This window comes from Diplotaxodon limnothrissa, linkage group LG23 (genome assembly GCF_057381915.1).
Source record: "Diplotaxodon limnothrissa isolate DT_005_m linkage group LG23, D_limnothrissa_male_GT1.1, whole genome shotgun sequence".
NCBI lineage: Eukaryota > Metazoa > Chordata > Actinopteri > Cichliformes > Cichlidae > Diplotaxodon > Diplotaxodon limnothrissa.
In genome coordinates this window covers 31,430,524-31,443,062 of record NC_140617.1, presented here as the reverse complement: position 1 = coordinate 31,443,062, position 12,539 = coordinate 31,430,524, and the positions used below count along the sequence as shown (strand labels likewise).

The 12,539-nt window shown below is 41.2% G+C and overlaps 1 protein-coding gene across 1 annotated transcript; it reads left to right on the top strand.

The window, feature by feature from the left end:
• Positions 1–8,911: 8,911 nt before the first annotated feature.
• On the top strand, positions 8,912–10,312 carry LOC146608522 (OX-2 membrane glycoprotein-like). Its single transcript, XM_085348661.1, has 5 exons — positions 8,912–8,966; positions 9,037–9,375; positions 9,501–9,827; positions 9,985–10,086; positions 10,245–10,312. Exons 1-5 carry the CDS (start codon positions 8,912–8,914, stop codon positions 10,310–10,312), a joined length of 891 nt encoding a protein of 296 aa, XP_085204787.1.
• Positions 10,313–12,539: the final 2,227 nt, after the last annotated feature.

Sequence of the window (12,539 nt, the reverse complement as noted above, 5' to 3'; positions counted from 1 at the left end):
GGTAATCAACAATCCAGGACACCAGAGAAGCATCCACCTGCATCGCTGCTAACTTATCACCCAGGAGGGTCGGCCTGATGGTGTTGAAAGCACTGGAAAAGTCAAAAAACATGACCCTCACAGTGCTCGCCGGCTGGTCCAGATGGGTGTAGACACGATTGAGCAGGTAGATGATGGCGTCCTCAGTTCCGAGACGAGGCTGATAAGCGAACTGAAGGGGATCCAGATGTGGTCTTACTATGGGTCGCAGCTGGTCCAGGATGAGCCTTTCCAGGGTCTTCATGATGTGAGAGGTCAGTGCCACGGGCCTGTAATCCTGGGGGCCACTGGGACGTGGCGTCTTTGGTACAGGGACGAGGCATGATGTCTTCCACATCACTGGGACCCTCTGCAGACTCAGACTCAGCATAAACAGTTTATGAAAGACTCCACACAGCTGGGGGGCACAGGTCTTGAGGACAAGGGGACTCACTCCATCTGGTCCAGCAGACTTGCCTGAGTGAAGTCTCCTCATTTGCATCTCAACCTGGTATTGAGTGAAGGTGATGGGTGGGGGAGGGGTGTCAGGAATCTCACTGGAGGCAACAGCGCCATGTGAAGAGAGAGGCTGGCACAGTGGTGTGGCTCTGGATTCCAGGCTGACTACAGGTGAGGTTGTGGGGGTGGGAGCAGACACTGTGGTGTTGAATCTATTGAAAAACAGATTCAACTCGTTGGCTCTATTCTCACCTCCCTCAGCTCCCCTGCTGTTGGTTGGCCTGAATCCAGTGATGGTCTTCATGCCCCTCCACACCTATCTCATGCTGTTCTGCTGGAGTTTCCACTCCAGCTTCCTCCTGTAATTGTCCTTAGCCTCTCTGATCTTGTCCTTTAGTAACACCTGGATCTTCCTCACCTCCTCTTTGTTGCCCCCTCTGAAAGCCCTCTTCTTGTTGTTGAGGAGGGCTTTGATGTCCTTAGTCACCCACGGCTTGTTATTTGGGTAACAATGAACAGTCTGAGCTGGAACAATGGAGTCGGTGCAGAAAGTTATGTAGTCTGTGATACACTCAGTAAGCCCATTGATGTCCTCGGCGTGAGGCTCACAGAGTGTTTCCCAGTCGGTCACCTCGAAACAGCCCTGTAGTTCCGCTATTGCCTCCTCTGACCACCTCCTAACAGTCCTGGTGGTCACAGGTTCCCTCCTCACAATTGGCACATAGCGGGGGGTGAGGTGAATCAGGTTATGATCTGACCTATCAAGTGGGGGGAGGGAGGAGGAGCTGTATGCATCCTTGACGTTAGCATACAGTAAGTCTAAAATTTTCTCTCCCCTGGTGGGACAGTCCACATATTGTTTGAATGTTGGTAGTGTATTGTCCAGTGATACATGGTTGAAGTCACCCGAGATCACAATAAAGGCACTCGGGTGCTGAGTCTGTAACCGAGCTATGGCAGAGTGGATAGTGTCACATGCAGCTGTGGGGTTAGCAGAGGGAGGAACATAAACAGCCACCAAGATGACGTGAGAGAATTCCCAGGGTAAATAATACGGCCTGAGTCCAACAGCACACAGTTCAGTGTCCGGGCAACAAATCCTTTCCTTGATTGTTATGTTGGCAGGGTTACACCACCGGTTGTTAACTAAAACAGCAAGCCCACCTCCTTTCCGCTTACCGCTAGCGATGCTGTCCCTGTCCGCCCGAACAGTGTGGAAGCCTTCCACGGAAGCATTCTCATCGGGAATGTCCTGGTGCAGCCATGATTCGGTGAAACACATCAGGCTACAGTCTCGGTATTCCCTCTGACTCCGTACCAGTGCTGAGAGCTCGTCGATTTTAATTTCCAACGATCGCACATTTCCCATCACGATAGACGGCAGACACGGTTTATACCTCCTCCTCGCTTCGAGCCTCCGCTGTCTCACCGTCACCTTTTTTCTTCTTTTCTGTCCTTGACCTCTGCATCCCCGATGTGTTTTCCTCCAAATTTCAGCTGGTACTTCTGCGGGCCTGGCCAGCGAGCCGGCCGGCATCAGGGCGATCAGCTGATAAGTTGAGTCATGCGCTTTTGTATTGCAATAGCACTTTCAGTTTTGTTTAAAAACTGTTAGGTTGAACGCCAGTGTGTTTCTAGGTAATGCTGATACTGTGTGGTTTGTTCCATGCTGGAAGCCGATCCTGAGTTCAGTATGATTGAAATGGTAAAACAAATAAACCACAAATGCAATATACAGTGGCTTGCAATAGTATTCGGCCCCCTTGAACTTTTCCACATTTTGTCACATTACAGCCACAAACACAAATCAATTTTAATGGTAATTCCACATGAAAGACCAATACAAAGTGGTGTACACATGAGAAGTGGAACAAAAATCATACATGATTCCAAACAATTTTTACAAATGAATAACTGAAAAGTGGTGTGTGCGTAATTATTCAGCCCCCTGAGTGAATACTTTGTAGAACCACCTTTATCTGCAATTACAGCTGCCAGTCTTTTAGGGCAGCGGTCCCCAACATTTTTTGCGCCACGGACCGGTTTATGCCCGACAATATTTTCATGGACCGGCCTTTAAGGTGTCGGGGATAAATAAAACAAAATAAAACTAGTACCGAAAAAAAGAAAATTTATTCATAACACACGTGAAAAGACCAAGGAAAACCGAGTTAACAATAAAAACGATAACAAAATAACGCTGAAAACCAATAAAAACCCTGAAAACTATACATTTCACATCTGAGCCTCAACTCTAGCGGCCGGGTACCAAACGACTCACGGACCGGTACCGGTCCGAGGCCCGGGGGTTTGGGACCGCTGTTTTAGGGTATGTCTCTACCAGCTAGAGACTGGTAGAGACATTGGTCTTTCACGTGGAATTCCAATAAAATTGATTCATGTTTGTGAATGCAATCTGACAAAATGTGGAAAAGTTCACGGGGGCCGAATACTTATGCAAGCCACTGTAGTAATTATTTTGTCATCAAATTCGTAATGTTGGTTAACACACACACCCCCCCCCCCCCCCCCCCCCCCCCCCCCCTCTTCAGGTGCAGTGCGAGTTTTGTCTCAGATGGGCACATTTTGGATGTGCTCAATAAGAGAGCAGCCTGGTCAAGTACTTGTGTAAAAAAATGTGCATAATTTGTTATGAATACTGTTTCTTTTTCAGTTCTTTCTCCCTGTGTTCTGTTGGATCTATAAATGTCAAATATATGTATCTGTAAATATATTCAATAAATATATACTGTAACCATAATGGAGTGAGTTCATTGTCAAAGTTTATATAGTCAGGTGTTCCAATCACTTCAATGGTGACAGCTGTATAACTTAAGTACCTTGGCATGCAGACTGCTTCTACAAACAAGTGCCAAAACATGCTAGCTTTGTTATTATAAACTAGAAGCATGCTCTGATGGGAAGAATTACGTGCCAAACCATGCTACCTTTGTTAATAAGAGCAAGAAGCATAATTCTGATCGGAAGAATTACGTGCCAAAACATGCTACCGTTGTTATTATAAACTAGAAGCATACTCTGACAGGAAGAATTACGTGCCAAACCATGCTACTGTTGTTATTATAAGCTGGAAGCATACTCTGATGGGACGAATTACGTGCCAAACCATGCTACCTTTGTTAATAAGAGCAAGAAGCATAATTCTGACAGGAAGAATTACGTGCCAAAACATGCCACCGTTGTTAATAAGAGCAAGAAGCATAATTCTGACAGGAAGAATTACGTGCCAAAACATGCCACCGTTGTTAATAAGAGCAAGAAGCATACTCTGACAGGAAGAATTACGTGCCAAACCATGCTACTGTTGTTATTATAAGCTAGAAGCATACTCTGATGGGACGAATTACGTGCCAAACCATGCTACCTTTGTTAATAAGAGCAAGAAGCATAATTCTGATGGGAAGAATTACGTGCCAAAACATGCTACCTTTGTGAATGTGACCTACAAGCACACTTTAATGGGTAAAAAGAAGTGTCAAACCGTACTGGCTTTATGAATATCAGCATACTGTGATGGGCAAAGTTAAGTGGCAAACCGTCATACCCTACTTAAATTTGTGCTGGAATTATTGTTTGGCAGCAGAAATGTGCATAAATTATGTACAGTAGGACATTTTGCCAAAGTAGGGCAGTTTGTCATAAGGCAGCGTAAAATTATCCTACTGTTAGGACGGTTTGCCAAAGTAGGACTGTTTGTCAGGGGACACTGTAAAATTATCCTACGGGTAGGACGTTTTGCCATAGTAGGATGGTTTGTCAGAACACCGGCTCGAAGAGCCATTTCGTTCGCAACCGACCCATCACTAGTAAACACAGCACACCGGTGGGATGTGCAGCATGAGTGCTCTCTGCTCCTCACAGAGAGCTGACTGTGATGATTCCTGAGGTCCAACAGACACCTGATGATGATGATGGTGATGGTGAAAAACTCTTTCGCACATTTACAGATTGGTGATTTCTGGGTCCGTTTGACTGGGATCTAACATCATTGACATCAGTAAGTCTCAAGTTGATCCATGACTGATGTATCAGTTTTGATCTCTGTCATATTTTGTTTTTTCTCACAGATTCTTCCTCGATCACTGTAATAGCTGCAGTAGTGGTGTTGGTCTTTGTTCCTTTCGTTGCTCCACTGTGCTGCTTGACGAAAAAGACAAGAAGAGGTACCTTTCACATGTGGTTTAATGTGTGTCTTATTGTAATGCATCTCTTTCTATTAACATGATAATGATTTATGACTCCAAGAGCCTAAACCCACATCTATCCAGTAATAGCTGCAGATATTTATTTAAACTACAAATCCTTCTATCACTCAGTGATCTTTAGAGGAGTAAAACAGCAGAAAAATCAACCAATAACATTCATGGGTAAGACTGTTTTCCTCACTCAGTTTAGTTCAGTACATTTTAAATATATTTGGGGTTTTTTGGGTTTTTTTTTTTTATCTGAACAATCAGAGCACCTATGAAGAAGAATAACGACAAGGTGAACAAACACCAAATTACAACAATCCAAAAAACGATCAACGTAAGTGTGTTGCTTACAAGACGTAAGCAACACGCTGTGGTGAACACACAGCTCACAGCAACACAACTGTTTAATATGAACTTTCTGCCAAGTGAGTTGATCTTAACAAATGCACCAGACACAGAAGCTAAACGCACATAAGCTAAAGGAATGATGTTTTACTGTGAGTGACAGAACTTTTGCACAGCTCTCTGAAGATCCCACTACAGCATTTGAGTCAGTTTGAGCTCTTGACTTTGGGTCATTGCAACACCCCGAGTCCTTTATTTTTTAGACATTTGCTTGGAGATCTGTTAAGGCTCGTTGTGCCTAAACATGACCCAGTTGGGGCTGAGCTTTAGCCACTCTTCCAGATTTCAATTGTTAATTTTTATTTTTTTAATGCTGATATTTCTGACACTTTATACTTTAATACTAGATTTTTTTAAATATTTGTCTGTTTTGTTTTGAATGTCACACTCCAGCGCTCCGTCCTCGCACAGTCACAATAAGGCTACGTCCACACGTACACGGGTATTTTTGAAAACGGAGATTTTCCGTTTTCATTTTAAAAAATAATCCCGTCCACACGTAAACGCAGAAATGAAGGAAAACGCTGCTACGAACATGCCAAAGCAACAGGTGGCGATATATTCCTAACCGTGTAGAAATGTTGGCCAATCAGAAGTCTAGAAGCCTCGGTGGGAAATAGTAAACAAGGATGGGGCATAGAAGCAGAACCGAGTCGTATGTGTGGAGGGACAGCAACTGTGTGTGTGTATATGTAAGCATTTAAACACTGCAGAGAGTACAATTAACAGTAACAGTATTGTAGAAATTAATTTCACCAAAACAACGTGGCGCACAGTGTGACGTCAAAAAAGGCGCACACCTTTGACACTGCGTTTTCTCCGTTTTTCTCGTCCACACGTAAATGCAAAAACGGAGTTTTCAAAAATATCCACCCTGGCAGGCGTTTTTAGAAATCTCCGTTTTCAGTGACCGAAAACGCCGTTTACGTGTGGAAAAAAAGGTGCAAACGCATAGAAAAATCTGCGTTTTCAAAAATACCCGGGTACGTGTGGACGTAGCCTCAAGCTGTTGAATCCTAAATTGTTTGTTTGTTTGTTTGTTGTTATTGGTTTATTTTCATTGCAAAAGTGTAACCCATTGTGTAACCCATTCAATCAGGAATTATGACAACCTCAATCAGGATTTTTTCTTTAAGTATTTTTATTCATCTTTTCATGCCTAAAGATTGAGGTTGTCATAATTCATGCATGACAGGATGAAATAACAATAATTAAAATGACACATGTCGTACATCTATAGTAACATTAAATGACCAGAGTTGTGATGGAGTGACACATCAGTGTCCAATGTAGTGGTTTATGTGCAAGTACACCATCAACACTGACACAAATACAAGCAAACAGCCTTTGAATAGCTGTTCACTGTAGTGACCTCTATGCATGAAAGGGTTAATGTAATTAACTGTATTTTTAAAAAAAAATGATTTAGTTATTGTCAGGGGGAAATTGTATATAGTGTGATCAGCTTCATGAAATGTGTTCTTTTATTGAACACTAAGCAAATGTCTATGTGACTTTTGACATGAACTCTTGTGTGATAAACAACTAACAGCTTCCTCTTTCTGTAAGAACATGCAGACTTAGAAAAGGGGAACCTCAGCTCTGAGTTCTTAGAATAACTCTGTTATCTTTGTACACACAGACACAAGCTTGTATAAATAAAGAACGCTGACAGTGATACAGCGCGAGTCCGTGAGTGCCTCCTGCAAGGAAGAGCGCTCTGTGACCGTCCTCGCAAGTAAAAGACAACTGCAGTGTTTGTGTTTTCTAACTCAGGTGTCTCAGCTGAAGAACTGCGGGGTGATGTTTAGAAATCCCCTGTCAGTTATATTAGCCTATATTACAGGATTAACTCGAACATGAAGCCGACTACAGACTTAAACATCTAACACTAACATTGTTTTCATATTAACTAAATGATAGCAGATTAAACTGCAGTGGACATACAATCTAAATTAGAATCTGAACTTGTGCTGCTGTTGTTGTTCAGTCCTGTAAATTACTGAACAAGTCCTGATGTCGTCTCTGGTTAAGATGATTGTTTTGGAACAAAGTAAACAGAGACTTTAGAGGATAACTATGCTGCTTCATAGTTATGTGGAGATGGAGGATGTTTTCTCACCTGATACAGTGATATAATGGTAGAGTTACCGAAGCTAATAGGCATCACGTTGGCTCTTTATGTCAAGGCTGTGTGCAGGCAGGCAGTATGGAGGAACCAAACGCAGGACTCATAGAGGCAAACCGTGAAGTCAAAACAGCTTTAATGCTGAACTCAAAAGTAACAGACTGAAAATACAAAAATAACCTTCCACAGGCAGGCAAACAGAACACACAGCATAAGATGAGGGTACAGCGTGACGCTGAACACTGGAGGACACACACTATAAATACACAGGCAGGAACATGAGGGAACAAGGAACGGGTGGGAACACAGTCGGGAGAAGTTAGACCTAACAAGACAGAGCAACCGAAACTAAAAATACTGAAATAGGACATGGACCTTCAAAGAAAAACAGGAAATACACAGACTGGACTCAGAGACGCTATACAGACAGAACAGAGGGAACACACGGGCAGACACTAAACAGAGGGAGCACAGAATCAAAACCCTTGGAACTAAAAAGTCTAATAAGAATAAGCTAGAACGCAAGAACATAATAATAGTAAGAAACACAAACCGCTGGGTCAAAAGACCCAGGACCGTGAAACTTTAAATAAAAATACCCTACAACCAAAGGCCTCCTCTGCATTAGACTAATGGGAACTTGATGCAATAGTAACTCTAATTATTAGGCGAAGAAGCATGAAAAGGGAAGAAACACCCACGCTTGCCTGTGGGTGTTAAAGCTTAGTGTTTCTTGTGTAGTCTGTGTCTATATTTACTTTGTTTATCTCTGAGTGTTATGCCCAGAGCACTTTAACTAAAACTTGACCATTTGCAACAGTGATGGCACATGGTCACATTTCTACCGCTGTTTAATAAAGTTGATTAAAAAGCTGTGGCTAAAAACACATAAGAGGGTCAAAGGTTTTAACATCCAGCCTTTTATGTTTAAAATGATACAGAGTGCTATAACAGAGCTTATTCATATTCTATAATAGTAAAACATCTTTATTCTTAATCAAAGATAAATTGAGTCTGCATAAACTGAATGAAACATGAAGTTTGTCAGTCTGTGCAAATATTCACGTTAGAAACAAAATTATAGAAACAGACCCATAATGAACACAAGTGCAGTCATACAGCTCTGCGACACCACAAACACATAGTTGGTTTTCTTCGTTCTCAGATATCTGATATACAACATTGAAATATCTGTTTTAATGCAATAATTAATGAGACTCAGAATGATCCAAAGAGTCTCAGATTAATGTCTGCATATTACAGTACATAATGCTGACTTTAATAATGTGACAAACAGCAAAACCACGGTCATGTGTGTGTGACATCAGGTCACGACCAGGCCATAACTGATGGGATAATTTGTTTGAGGTAATATTTTTTGCTTTTTGGCATTCCTGTTAAAAAGGATGTTTTTTGTAAACTTGTTGAGGATCTGATACAGACTACTGAGAAAGCACAAGGAAGTGATCTGATGCAGATCCCTTCCTTGTGTTAAAAAAAAGAATTGAAGGAGAAGTCAATTGTTTTCGTTCAGTTACTTTTTAACTCAACTGTGAGTGTGCGGTATGTCTGCCCTGATTTCTGTGTAGTTTCAGTGTGCATTTATTCACTTACTACCAACCTTTTACACCTTTTGATATCCAAAAAGGTCTCCTATTCATCTCAAACGTGTTACTTTGCAATAGCGATGGCAGATTGTGTGCTTGTGTATCTACTTTTTGTGTGTGGAGTCTTTCAAACAGGTAAGGAACAGATGCTTCAGTAGCCAGTCTTTCTGTTTGCTGATGACTGATTCATTTTTCTCTGTTAAAGGTGCAGCAGCAGTGATCCAAACACAGCAGACTGTGATGGCAGCAGTGGGAGAAGATGCTGAATTGAGCTGTCAGCTCTTGGAAACTAAAGACGTCCTTCAGGTCACATGGCAGAAAAGTTCAAATGATGTGGAGACAAATGTTGCCACCTACAACAAGTACTTTGGCCAGAGAGTGAATGACGGCTTTACAGATAAAGTTAAGTTTAAACATGCTGGTCTATGGAACTGTTCCATAGTCATCAGGAATGTGACAGAGCAGGATGAAGGATGCTATCGCTGTCTGTTTAACACTTATCCTGAAGGAGCCTTTATTGGTAGACCCTGCCTCCAAGTCTATGGTAAGAACTTTTACCTTCTTCAAATTACAATAGGCTCCAGCAAAAAAGATAACAAATGAAAATTTGTCAGATGTTGATCGCATTTTAAAATCATTTTTCTTAAAGTGTTTGTTGATCCTTCACAGAGCTACACGAACCTGTTGTTGATGTCAGAGAGTCAAACTCTACTGAAGAGTGGGTTGTATCTTGTTCAGCCACTGGTCGACCTGCTCCCACTATAACACTCAGTGTCTCACAACAAGACCTCAACTTCTCACAGTACAACACTGTCAATGTTTCCAACACCAACGCTACATTCACTGTCACCACTACAGCTGTGCTCTCAGGTTCACTTAAACAGAGCACACAGGTGGGATGTGCAGCACGAGTGCTCTCTGCTCCTCACAGAGAGGTGATGGTGACGGTTCCTGAGGTCCAGCAGGTGTATGCTGCTGCTACTGCTGATTATAATGGTGAGAAACTTTTTCAAAGTCACAGATTTATAGAGTGATGCTATCTGAGTCAATTTGGAGCTAATAACAATGACTTCAGTAGGTCTACATTTCACTGTGATCCATGATTGATGTGTCAGTGTTAATCAGTGTCATATTTTTCCTGCTTTTCTCACAGTTTCCTTCTGGATCATTGCATCAGGTGTAGCAGTGGGGCAGATAGTCTTTGCTTGTGTAGCCACTTTCATAGCTGTCCTGCTTAAAAAAAAGACAAGAAGAGGTAACTTTCACTCTTGACTTATTTTGTGTCCTATTTTAATGTGTCTCTTCCTATTAAAACAGAATGCTTTATGACTCTTATATGTGACCTACACTGACACCTGTCTAATATCTGCAAATATTTATTATTTAAAAGTTTGAAATCCTTCTGTCACTCAGGGACCCTGAGAACAACAAATAAAATACCACAAAAATCAGCCAATGACATTATTGGTAAGACAGTTTGATAAATATCCATTTTCTACATGTTTATTTAATAATTCTTTGGAAGATAAATCGATGTGTCTTTGTGTAAGTATTAATTTTCCTCCCTCGGTTTATTAAATCTGCACCACATAGACACCAATATTGGGAGATGTTTGCTGGGTTCAAATTTGCATGTATGGATTCAGTGTGTGTAGAATCTCTAGATTCGCTGACTCTTTAGTTGACTGAACCCCCAAAATGTTTCTTTCACAGACTGATGACCCCTCCACATCTTTACTTCTCTAAAACTCAGCTTCCATCTAAGGCTCTTTACATACGTTTTATACAGCTCACTGTAAAATGTTTATCTTGTTTTAAGCACTTCAAAAAAAAAACCAATCTTTTGTTGCTGCTGTCTAAAATGTTCTGCATTATGTTGCTAAAATGAAATAAATTTTTTATAGCAATAAAATATCTAAAATATAATATTTTATACCTTGCCGTTATACCATGTGAGTTACATGCACACTTTAAATGCGTGGCATTTTTTTTTACTGTTAAACTGAATACAGTCTAACAGCAGTTAAATACAGTGCAACAAGGATCACCTAAAACCATCAGCTGTAACTCAGACGTAGACATAAATACATGCCTCAGAGTAACACAGAGTTGGAATGTGAACATGTGTAACTTCTGGTAAAATTATTTTTAAAGATGTACCTGACATATATCCTATATCCCATCCTCTGCTCTGTCTAAAGCTGTAGAAAGATTAAAATAATTTGGCAGAGGACTGATGATGGTGAAAATGATGGTAAAATGATTTCCACTTCACTAATATTCTACTTTGTATTCATGGTGCTAAAATAATTCAGTATACAAAGGAGTTTGTGGTTGACTCAGTGACTATGAGCTGCCAAGGGCCCTGTACTGTGAAGCTAGTTTAACATACCCAGGATATCTTTCAGTAACACAAAGCTGGTCATGAACTTGCTTAGCTAATCAAGGGTTTCCCCTACACGTTCACATGAAAGGGATGGTGTTGGAAACAGTTTAAATCCACCTCAAAAATATGAAGAGGCTACACACATACCACAGACTGAAAGAAACAAAAGAGCTGCAGAAAAAGCGGCGGTGTGAGGTTACGGTCACAGGTACATTTTGGTGAACGTAGCTTTGGCCTTTAGTCTGAACGTAAATAGTGTTTTGGTATCAGTAAAATAGGAGCTTTTCAGAAACTCCTGCCAGCCCATTTATCGCGTAAACATGCAAACAAAATTCCTAAAAAACATCAGTGTGTGTGGACATAGTTTGAGTTTAAGTAAGAGTAAAAGCATAGCAGAGTAATATTTTAAAAGTGAGTTCTTTAAGTGCTTTTGTCAGTATGCCTGGAACAGAGTTACAGTACTACATTAATAAAGTTGAGACTACTTGAAGATAAGATAAAAAAAAAAATAAAAAAAAGTGACAGAGAGAGATTGAGCTGGAAAGGATGTGCAGCTGGTTAGCGTGGTTAACTATAGGTTCAAGGTTCTTTATTTGTCACATGCATAGTTATACAAGTATAACACACAGTGAAATGTAGCCTGACACGCTCCTCGACATGTGCAAAAATTGGGGGGGGGGGGGGTGTAGAGGAAGAACATTATATATATATACATGTAGTATGTACACTGGGTGAATGTGCAGTAGTGCAGTAGTAGCAGCAAGCAGGTGAATTCTGTACATTAATATGAATAGACATCTGACATCTGACTATTTTACAGGAGCGATTAACTACAGCGAAAACTGCTCAGTAACAAGGAGTACTGTTAGGAGATAATGAATGAAGCAAGTGGCAGAGCAAGGTAGAGTGAATCAGAGTGTTAATGAATCAGAGAGTGGAGAGAATTAGTAAAGAGGAAGTGAGGGCAGCTATGATGAAGACGAAGAGTGGAAGGCCATTGATCCTGATGACATGCCTTTAACCAGGATCAACCGCAGGTATGGAAGTGTCTAGGACAGACAGCGGTGGACTTTTTAGCCAGACTGAGGATGCCTAAGGAGCGGAAAAGAAGTGTACTGGTATCAGTTTTCAAGAACAAGGGTGATGTGCAGAGCTGTAGTCACTACAGAGGAATAAAGCTGATGAGCCACACCATGAAGATATGGGGAATAGTTGTTGAAGCTAGTTAAGAAGAGAAGTGATGATCAGTAAGGAGTATGACTTTATTCTGAGAAAGAGGAATACAGATGTGACGTTTGCTTTGAGAGTGTTGATAGAGAAGA